This window comes from Larimichthys crocea, chromosome VI (genome assembly GCF_000972845.2).
Source record: "Larimichthys crocea isolate SSNF chromosome VI, L_crocea_2.0, whole genome shotgun sequence".
Classification (NCBI taxonomy): domain Eukaryota; kingdom Metazoa; phylum Chordata; class Actinopteri; family Sciaenidae; genus Larimichthys; species Larimichthys crocea.
In genome coordinates this window covers 19655167-19666488 of record NC_040016.1, presented here as the reverse complement: position 1 = coordinate 19666488, position 11322 = coordinate 19655167, and the positions used below count along the sequence as shown (strand labels likewise).

The window sequence follows — 11322 nt, the reverse complement described above, 5'->3', positions numbered from 1 at the left end:
GAGGCCTTTATAAAGTGGTGCTGAAGACCAAGGCTGGAACAACCTACTGTACTTAACGACCCTGTTTACGAAGAAGCTGACATGCCTTGTGTGGAGTTTCTTATCTGTGGAAACTTGTAGCAAATATAAGTGAAACATCTAAATGATTGAGCGGGACTGTAACGCTGAGTGTTTCCTAAACTCTTGGCTGTGACCGGGTTGAGAACTATTTGTTTTCCAGAGAACATCTTGGTAAGAAAGAATTCACAAAAAGTTCCCGTCAGCAGTTCGTCGCCCTCGCAGCTCAGCGAGGTTTTGATGACTTGGCGGTTCAGCGGCAGCATGAAACGCCCTGCCACCTTTCAACTCGTTCAGCTTCCTCTATTTCCTGTCTGTTGGCAGCAGCTACAGTCGTGAAATTCAGCTGATTTCCTGTTTAGAGACACTTGAACAGTCCGAGGACAGAGATTCTGTACCAGGAAGGGTCTGATCAGCAAAACCTGCCCGACTGACCCCTGATTGGTGTCCTCAGGGCTCCGGCAGGTCAACCCATGAATGCTCTGCTTTCATGCGAAGAAGAAACTGTAATAAAGACACCAATTCAGTCGCATGTAGAGGTTCAGCACAAGATGACATGATGCGTCTTGAAGAACACGGTCGTGCTGGGGAACCATCGCCGATGAGATCACGCGTTATCACATCAGTTTGTTAGCTGCAAACTTCTTCGGGTGCTTTCTAGTATGAAATGGTAAAATCCAGTTATGTGGACTCGGGCAGAGACTTTTAATATAACTAGTTGTTATTATGTTAATGTGGCACATCTGTTGCCGCCGTGAGTCCACTCAGCACAAAGACACATGTGGGACAGGTAACCGTTGATGATCTTTTATCGAGAGGGCAACACGCCACAAAACACCACACACACTCCAGCCATGTGTGAGAGTGATTAGTTAACTGTGAACAGGTGTCCTAATCATCTCTCTCCTGCAGCCAATGCACCACCTCTCCTCCACAGTTATATATATTAGAGTATCTTTGCTTCAGGTTAATTAAAAAGTCGAGTTTAGTTACAAATATTTCAAGATTTTGTTCCGTTTCATTTAGCTAAGGGGTCAGATCATCGGTTAATATTTGGCTCTGTTGAGCAGTTCAGTTCAGGAGCCACCACTAAAGTTGAAAGTGTGTATTCCTGGCACTGTGAGGTTTTCCAGACATTTACAGTCAAAGTCACATTTTGATAAACAGTTGGAGCAGAAAGACAACAGGGAAGACCAGACGGATGTGACACTGATAGTAAATCCTTTCTCGCTTCCTCTTATCTTTCATGTTTTCTCTTGTCTGCTCTGCTGTTTTCCGGCTCAGAGTGCTGATCGGAGACATTTGTTGAGGTTGAGACCGTCTCACAGGGACGTGAATGTCCGTGACCTTTGGCTCAGGCAGCTCGCTCGCTCTATCTCTCTATTCCTTGATTCATGTTTTTTCTCAAATTGTCAGGAGTCAGCAGTGAACGAAGGTGTGTGTGTGAGCGTGTCGGTGCCAACATTTAAAGATAATGATGGCGTCCTTCACACAGTGTTTTAATTTATTTGTCTTGTACTTAATCGGGTTAGCCAGTCAGCAGCGTGCAGGATCAGGCGATAAAATATTTATGATAAAACTGAATGAATCCTTGAGATCAAACAGTCTCGTCCGTGTCATGTCAGTCTGTACTCTCAAGTCCAGAAATCTACAGATCATATAACTTTTTATCTCTTTTAAAGGCCTTAAAGATTCTTGGTACTGTCCAAACAGGCCTCCAAATTACAGCTGCGTATTAGACGATATGGTTTGTCGTGTAAGTAACTAAATCATAGACGGTATAAAACATGGACCTAGTATTCATGACGTCACCCACAGGTTGTTAGTGGACCTCTAAAATTGAAAAAAGTAAAATCCAAGTGAAAACGATCACACGTTCTCAGTGTCATAACCAGAGATGTATAGTAACGAAGTGGAACTACTTAAGTACTGTACTTAAGTACTAAAATGCAGTATCTGTACTTTTTTGGAGTATTATTTTTTTCCCCAACTTCTACTTTTACTGCACTACATATTTTTGATGAATTTAATACTTTTACTCCGATACATTTTTCATGTGCTGAATCGTTACTCGTTACTATTGTAGTGTCGGCTGTAACCACGCCAAAAAAACAACACAACAGTCCCGGTCTCACACATCAACCTCGCTCGTGCGCCGTACTTCATACACCTGACTCACCCAGGCGCGTGCTCTCTCACCTGCTCCCCCGCCCCCTCGCTCTCGAAATAATATAAACAACAGTACTTGTACTTTTACTTGTACTTGTACTTTCAGTACTTGAGTAGCAATTTTTTACATACTTCTACTTGCAATATTTAAGTACAAAACATTTTGAATACTTTTGTACTTTTACTTAAGTATGGTGTTTAGAGAACACTTCAACTTCTACTCATGTCAGTTTTTTGATATAGCACTTGTACTTCTACTCCACTCCTTTACTCCAGTACTTTATACATCTCTGGTCATAACATAAGATTTGTAATTAAATTGCATATTTAAAGCCATAACTTTAGATTTATTTAGATTTACGGCAGCGTGACTGAGCATGAAGTCACAGACAGCAGTAGATGCTGCACAAACTGTGGGAAAGATGTGATCATGTGAGGGGAGGAAGAATTAGCTGAACATGGACATGGTGGTGAGCTGGAAGGTTGCTGGTTAAAATCTCCAAACTGTGTTGGGAAATGTGTCAGGGGGAAACGTGTCCAGCTGTAGAGCCCAGTGTCTGCCTGCTTCCTGCTATTGTTCTGTCTGCTCGGCTCAGTTTGACCTCTTACCCTCCTGGTCAGACTCACCTCGCCGCGGCTGTCATGTGTTCCTCAAGTCAAACTCAGTTAAAACAGGAAAGAAACTTTCGCATTTGTTCCTTTTCGTTCGAAGAAGCAGACGGACGGGGCGGTCCAATACACACCGCCCCTCTGGGACGACCAGGAGGGGAAATCCGGCTAAAACTTCCTGTTAGGAAGAGAGAGGACTTCTCACAATCTCTCTCTCTCTTTTCAGACATACCTCAAAGTTTGAGGCCAGAATGTCTGAAGATTTTATAATTTATTTATATCGTACTTTCTGGCAATATATTAATTTATTCATGGATTATTTAATGGCATGTTCATGAGCATGCAAAGAAAAGTAAGAATCCTAAAGTCTGTCCTCAGACAACCTGCTGTCGAAACCTTGAAGGGGAAAGAAAAGTTACAAATGAGCAGAAAATGTGTCACATTGTAAAAATACAACAAGCAATAATCTGCAGCAGCTCCAGCTGGATTCATACGGAAGCCACCAGCGGTTATACATTATTTCCTTCTTGTGATAACAAGTTCATTTCATTTGTTTTCTCAAGATAATGAGCCGTTTATGACGGCATCATGTCGACATCAAACAAATCCGAAATAACAGGATCATTTAGATATGAAATGTTTCCGTAGTGTGCAGGGCTGTAATAAATTTAATATAAAAACTTAAAAGGAGTAAGCCCAAGAAATATGCCCAGTGAGTAGTTTATCCTTTAAGGAAGCCCGAGGCAATCTTATATTTTATTTCCTCTGTTTTCTTGAGATGATTCAAGATAAAGAAACTTTTGAGGATAATCGAGTATGTTAAATTATTGCAGGAAACATCATTCAGTTAATTACGGCATTATCTCAAGAAAACAATGTTTCGTTACCTCGAGATCTCGTGTAAATTATCCGGTTATCTCAGGATAATGTTTGTTGTTTCGTCATAATTGCATAAATAACTCAAGATCTCCAGAAAACAAATGAATCACCGTGTTTTCACAGGAGGACAGAGGAAATGTATGAATGCAGGATCGCTTTGAGCTTCCATATAATTCAGGGTTATGATAAATTTAATAAAAAACTTCAAGAGAAAGCCAAAGAGAGATTCCAGTGAGTGTTTTATCTATCTTACAAAGATATACCATATCTTTATTTATGTAGTAGTTCTCAGAACAGTTTCAGTGAGTGATTAAGTGCAGTTAATGAGCTGTGACTAAAATAACTTCTGCAAAACTGGAAGGACGGATTACTCGATTACTCGCAGTGACAGTTACAGAAATTATAAAACTAATTGACTCAAACTGCTGAGTAGCATGTGTCACAGGACTGATCTGGAAGCTGCAAAATCATAATTTAAAATAAAGTACGTGACCCGGTCAACATGACAAAAAAAAAAAAAAAAAGTTTCCCAACTGTACATTACAAAACTACAAAATTGCATAATAATAAAAATTTCCTTCACAGTGCTACTGTACCTGCTTCTGTTACATATTAAGAAGACACTGAAGGGTTTCAACGTGTAGTATTGTTATTTTTTAAATGATTTAAACTCCCACCAGGGTACGACTGTTGTAGACCTTTCTCACGCTGAACATTTGGATGTGTTAATCTGTAGGAACTTGGCCCGTCAGCTGGAGAGGAAGGCACCATCTCTCCACATATGCATATCCGTGTGTGTGTGTGTGTGTGTGTGTGTGTGTGTGGTTATGTTTTACACATTGCTCTTGCACATCTGTGATATTTCCAACCTGCATGTTGCAGTAAATCATACCTTCATGACGGTTGATGTTCAGGTTTTAGGGAGGCAGTGATTCATCTTTATGGACTCTGTGGTTAAACATCTCTAACCTCATATACAGTACTGCTAATGTATTGGACTGTATTAGTTTTAGCTGTGTGTGAGAGAGAGGTCAAATACTTTGTAGTCTTTTTGCCTTGCACCCTTCGGCACCGACTACATCAACCAAAGTGATGTTCCCTTCACACACAGTGTTTATTTTTCCTGAAGAAGTACAACTCTCCCATGTTTCCCAACATAATTTTGCATAGTTGGAATTCTTCCTCTTCCTCTCTGCTTATCTCTTAACTGTTTGGTGGGTCCCAACTCCCAGTCAGTGGTCTACAGGTACTGTAGTCCAGAGAGGAAGCGGTGTGTGTTACCGTATACTGACGAAAACAACTGCTGTTACAACCGCTCCTGTGCCAGGACTAACGCCGCTACCACTTGTACTGCTGCCATTACTACTACAATTGGTGTAGTAGGAGGAGATGACCTCTGCTGGGAGGTTCCTACTGTGCCAGTTTCTGTTGTTGTGTGTGTGTTTTTTTTTTTTCTTTCTCTTCCTAGGCTGGAGAGGAAAAGACGTGACGCCAGCGGTTGCTCCAGCCTCTGTGGTTGCTTCTCTGCCTCGAGAGCTGAGAGTTAATCTGTTAGTTATAATTTGTTAGTTTTCTTCATAACGGGGGAGGATTGTTGCCATCAGGGTAAAAAAAATAGGAAAGAATACAGCTGTTAATCTCAACACTGCCTGGATTCACCCTGTAGTTTTGAGTTTATATATTTTAAGTGCTTCTATGTCTAGTAACAGCAGGTTGCTTTCAGATTTACTACACCTATTTGTGCTGTAGTCTATTGTTTTCTAATAGTTTTGTTTTTTCCTGCACAGAGGATGTTGCTATCTGTGTTTTTCTTCCTGTAGTTAGTAGAGTAGGTTGTGTTTGAGATTCAGAATACATTTTCTACTTTTTCTACTGACCGCAGAGGACGCTGGCTTTGTGGTTTATTTTTCCCTCTGGATGTGACACTTTGAGCCATGCCGCTGCTCCTTCTGCTGCTGCTCCGCCTGCAGACTTCACTGCAAGAACAGGTAACACACCTCCAACTCCTCCAGCTGAGATTTCTAAAAGTGAATTGCTTTACTCTCTGATCATTGTCGCTCTTCCATCTCCTGCTCTCAAAGATTATCTTTGCCTGTTTGCACAGAAACAAATGTTTTTGCTCGCTGAATGAATGAAAAGTTGTGAATCCTGTGAACAGAATTTCTGTTTTTATATCCTAGAAGTAGTACTAATACAGTCCAGACAAAAACCTTTAACATATTGGAGCCGTAGAAAAGCACTCCAGCAATTCACTATTGTACTTCCTTAAAGTTGGTGGACTCACAAGAGAAGATTAAAAAAAGAAAAGGCCAAGGCCGAGATAGACACTGAGCTTACATGCCAATATAAGCATTGCACATTAACAACAACACTGCTGATGTTAAGCAGGTGATATTTACCTGGTTCATCATCTTAGTTTATCATGTTAGGATGTCAACACGTTACAAGTTCATGTTAATTTTGCAAGTGTTTGGCCATAAACCAAAGTTTTTCTGGCAAATTCTGAAACTGTTTGCCTGACAGTGGTGCTAGACGAAAACCAGAGGATGACCAAAGAATTTAAAGTTTATTCTTTACATACTTTTAATATCTATCCCAAATTTCATGGCAGTTTGACAGCAATTGGACTGAAAACCAAAGATATCAACCTGCTGGTGGCGCTAGTTAAACGCTCACAGGCTTGTCACCTGGGAACCATGAACAAAACATTCTACATGATTCAACATTCAACATGATTTCCCTTGCTGTGATTTATTTGTTTCTGTTGCTTGTGTGCATATACTTTGTGTGTATTGTAGCACTTTGAGATTTCATTCAAATGTAAAGTGCTTTATAAATTAAACTTATTATTATTATTATTACCAATCCATCACGTAGATGTCAAATATGAATAATTATACAACAGTTAGTCCTGACATGAAGTAATCTGATTAGACAAGAGGTGCCCCATGAGTGCTGATATAGAGAATAACAGCACAGAGACCTTGAACTACATGTGTCACTCCACTTGTTGTTACATTTACAGTCATCATCTATGTTAGATTGTAACAAACCCCGATATTACAAAGGTGATCAGATTTCTACACGAGGATCAACCATTTACTGCAAACTGCTGTTAGAAACTGAGTACGATTATGTGATAATAAACCTGATCAGCCACCGTCAGTAATCAACACAGAACCATTAATATAACCTGCAGTCAACGTCAGACAACCTTATCATATTTAACAGTTCTAACACATCACTAGACACGATAAAGGACGTCACATGTCCACAGTCCGACTGTCAAATCAGCATCAGTATAATCCATAAAGATAAACAGTGTAACGACTTCTTATATTAGCTAGTTAATTAACTGGCTATTAAACATTTCATCAGAAGGTCAAGATGAGAAAAAGACTGTCAACAGACTCTTATTTCACTGGTTCATACAAAGCAGCTGACCTATGGCAACACGTAGACCAACACAAAGTCAGGAAATGTTTACGCGTTGCTCGGCAACAGTGTGGTCCGAGTCCGGTTGAGGAACTGTTTGTGTTGGCGAAGCCAAAAAAAAAATTAATTAAACAAACAAACAAACTATAATCTGTTAATCTGTAAGTAACGTGTCACTGTTTTAGGTGATGCTTGTAGAACTAAAAGCGATATCACACTCAAGGCCGTGCTGTTATCCAGTATAACAGCACGGCTGTGATTCGCAGTTAATCACAGCCGTGCTGTTATCCAGTATAACAGCACGGCTGTGATTCGCAGTTAATCACAGCAATATCACACTCAAGGCCGTGCTGTTATACTGGATAACAGCACGGCTGTGATTAACTGCGAATCACAGCCGTGCTGCCTTGAGTGTGATATTGCTGTGATTAACTGCGAATCACAGCCGTGCTGATATCCAGTATAACAGCACTCTGTCATATCGCTGAAGTGAAAACTTTGAAACAATGACGATTTAAAAGTTTTTTTTTTCCCTAGCTGAGATGACACCTGATGACATCACTATGACATCATCAGGGTTGTTTCTCCTCCTCGTCCTCCTCGTTGCGTGGAATCGTTGCACTGCTTCTTTAACAGTTCAACCAAACTTTACAAATCTGAACCAAACTTGAATAAAACAGTTTCATATTAACTTTCAGTAATCCCCTGGAGACTCGACTTCTAACACCACAGACACAAACAGAGAGAAAACATTTTAACCTTGTTTACGACCATTAAACCGTGTAAATAATATGATGCAGTGGCTGTGTGGTCGATTTCTTGGTGACAACATCTCCAGGAAATGGCAACCATGTGTTTTTTTTTTTCTAAGCTTCCAACTCAGACCAGTGACAACCTCAGTGTCACGTAGAGAGAGAGAGATCTGAGTAAATCTGCCCATCGATCAGCCTTGTTGAAATGACATCTGTCCTAAAGCTGGAGCTTTGCTGCATCGTGTTGTCACCCTGACCCAGAGTCAGTCACTCTCACTGGATTGATATTCTTACCTTTCGGTTGAGACGCACAGTTATCCTTGACCGACACATTGTATGAATACATAACTGACTTGCTGTAAGGTTACACTGACTACAACATACTGACTTAAGCGTTAGTGTTGCTGTGCTGTACAGAAATATTGGATGTAGATGCCGTCTCCAATGGATCTGCATTTAACTGTTTGTGTCTTTGTTACTGTGCTTTAGCAGGATTGGGGATGTGTTCCCTCACTGTCTCTTTATTGTGCCACACAGTCTTCCCCTTTATTACTGTCTGCTGTTGCATCTTGTAGCTGCCTTCATGACTAAAACCACTTTGTTTGTATGTGTCAAGGTGTGCTTTATACCTGTCACTTGCTCTCACAGTGTAGTTTGTGTTTTTTTACTTCTTGTTTCAGGTTAAAAAATACTAGCTCACCTAGTGGAGTGTGCGCCTTTATACATCAAGGCTAAAAGTCCTGACCAGGGTTCGATCTCAACCTTGGTACTTTGCTACATTATCCCCTCCATCTGTCCAGCTGTCACCATGCCAAAACATCTTTACATCTTACGCATGAATGCATCATTAATAATAATACAGTGATCTGATATACAGACGGGTGACAAATTAAAGGACAAACATGAATTAGTGGAGAAACATAAAGCATCTCACGATGAGTGTGATAATGATGTGTAGCCTACATCCAGCATATATATGTGCACAGAGAGTTAAATATTGAATAAAATTAAGTAGCAGCGGAGATGAAATGTGCAAAGCGTGCATGGATATATGTGCTATGTTCAGATTGTTTTTATGTTTTTTGTTGTTTAGCAGTCTGATGTCTAGTATAATAAATATATAGAGTAATAATAGAGAAAGTGGTCAGATTGGTTGTGCATTACAGATCTTCTCTGCTCCCTCAGGCTGCAACTTCTCCTCCTGGTCGGTGTGATATCTCACAGAGGCAGGACTTGTACACCTCCTGCACTTCCTTGGCCGCCTGCAGCACCAGCAGCTGCCCCCACGGCTTCAGCAGCGTGGGCAAGACTAACTGCAGGTACGACACCAGCTTACAAACCTTTACGATTATTCCTCTTATACACACAGAGACCTTAAGCTTCATAGATGTGTCATAATGTAGTAAGCTGTGTCTTTGTAGTAGTAGTAGTAGTTTGTGGCTCACTGTTCACCGTGTGCTGCAGTTACGTGGTGCAGATCGGCGGCAGGGAGATGGAGCTGGAGGGATGTCGGCACCTCTGCGTGAAGGCCTACATGGAGCCACTATGCTGCCCACAGTACTGGGGACCTCTTTGTCTCCGTAAGACAAACACAATCACACACACACACACTGAATGCGTCCACATTAAGGCTGTGTTCAGCAGACATTAAAAAATCGCAGCCTTCTCATTGATTTCACTGAGTGTTGGTTCAGTGAGGTTCCTGGCACAGAGGGGGAAAAAACATGTCCGGTAAAAAAGCTGAAGCAGGTTTAACTTTTGCTGCCATGTGATCTGGCAGCTTACTGCACTGGCCAATCAGATACAAGCAAAGGTTCATTCATGGTAGATTAGTTAGTCACTATCTCTGCTGAGATTGAGCAGACATAATCTGACATGCCTCAAGATATCGTACAGTTTGACACAAAGATTTTATAAGGTCACCTCACACAGTCATTACCTCTGAGCCTGACGGCTGTACCAGCTACTACTGAGCCAACACCAAAGAAGTGATGTGGGCCTACCTGAACCTTCATATTTCCCTCCTTTGACTGAGCAGCTGCTTCCATGCAGTGCAGCTCGGTTAATTTAGGTTATCTTATAGCACACACGTAGTAAACCCAAATACCTAAAAGGAATAAAGGAATAAATATTCTCTCGCTTCAGGTTTCCTTCCTTCACCTCTCTCTCGTCTGCCCTCTAACCAGTTAACAGGACAAATGACAACCATGTGCCTGTGACACGTCAACCTTCTGTTATGGCACAGAAGCAAAATGGAATCTTATAAACAGTGATTAGTAATCATTTCTGATCACCTGTCTCTTTCTGTGTCTGTCTGTCTGCAGCCTGTCCCAGCTGGTCGCAGAAGACCTGTAACTTCCATGGAACCTGTCAGGATACAGGCGTTGGTAACGGGACCTGCGTCTGTGAAGTTAGTATCCCGTCTGACTGTCGATGAGTTCAGAGATCAACATTTCTCATTTCTTTATCGGGACACTTGGCTAAACATTGATGTGCTCTGAGGGAAGCCAGGTTCAGCTTGTTGATGTCTTGTTTCTGTCTTTAGGATGGCTTCTCCGGCTTTGCCTGTCAGGAGTGTAAGAAAGAAAACTACTATGGAGACATGTGTGATAAAGGTAGGCTCTCTGACTTCTGACGTCTTCTGTGGTGTGCTACATCTGTAAGAAACATCCAACACTCTGTTTGTGTGCGTGTCTGTCTGTAAAGCATGTGACTGTGAGCACGGAGTGTGTAATAAAGGTCCAGAGGGTGATGGACAGTGTTTTTGTCAGCCGCCGTACTCCGGGAAACGCTGTGACCAAGGTAAGACCATGACAAGTTAAATCAGAAACTGTCTGACAGTCCAAAAGAGTCGAACTTTGATGCCCTGCTGTCATCTGTTCCTGAGCTCAAGTTGATTTTTTACCACATGTAGGATGTTTGGTTGTTGCCCACAGTGAGATTCTGTTTTCTCTGTTGTCGGCAGTGAGTACCCGCTGCAGTAACTGCAGCCCGTACTCGTACTGTAAAGGAACAGGAGACACCGCCGCCTGTGAATGTTTGCCCGGATACAGGAAGTCGCCACAGGGAAAATGTGCAAGTAAGCACACAGCTCAACAGTCATCTGTTTTTATTTTATAGCAACTTTAAAGGTTAAGATGATGTTATTTTGTATATATGGGTCAATTTATGTCTGCAAAGCGTCTGACTGCCTGATGAAAGCTAAGGTAATCTGAGAAAATGAGATGTTGTTCCTCTGGTGCCAGATACATCCTGTAGAGATCGAGTAGATCTTGAAACAACACGAGAACCAGAACTATGACACTTCAAGCACTTAGTCCAACACAGTTATTGTAGATAGAAAGTACGTACTTAAAATCCTGAACCATACATATAAGAGACAAATGTGCATCTCTCTTTGTTGCGCTCTAGAATCAGACAC

General features: G+C 41.4%; 1 protein-coding gene across 3 annotated transcripts in view; it reads left to right on the top strand.

The window, feature by feature from the left end:
* Positions 1-5161: 5161 nt before the first annotated feature.
* Positions 5162-11322, top strand: part of stab1 (stabilin 1) — a 60611-nt gene continuing 54450 nt past the window's right edge. The window contains exons 1-8 of one of the 3 annotated variants that reach the window (XM_027278819.1): positions 5162-5264; positions 5597-5702; positions 9087-9220; positions 9366-9481; positions 10226-10311; positions 10447-10516; positions 10608-10703; positions 10867-10980. In XM_027278819.1, the coding sequence (XP_027134620.1) occupies positions 5649-5702; positions 9087-9220; positions 9366-9481; positions 10226-10311; positions 10447-10516; positions 10608-10703; positions 10867-10980 (670 nt within the window). In that variant the 5' untranslated portion in view covers positions 5162-5264; positions 5597-5648. Of the gene's footprint in view, positions 5703-9086; positions 9221-9365; positions 9482-10225; positions 10312-10446; positions 10517-10607; positions 10704-10866; positions 10981-11322 lie in introns of all 3 variants that reach the window. The other 2 variants (XM_027278818.1, XM_027278820.1) reach the window with 2 other exon arrangements.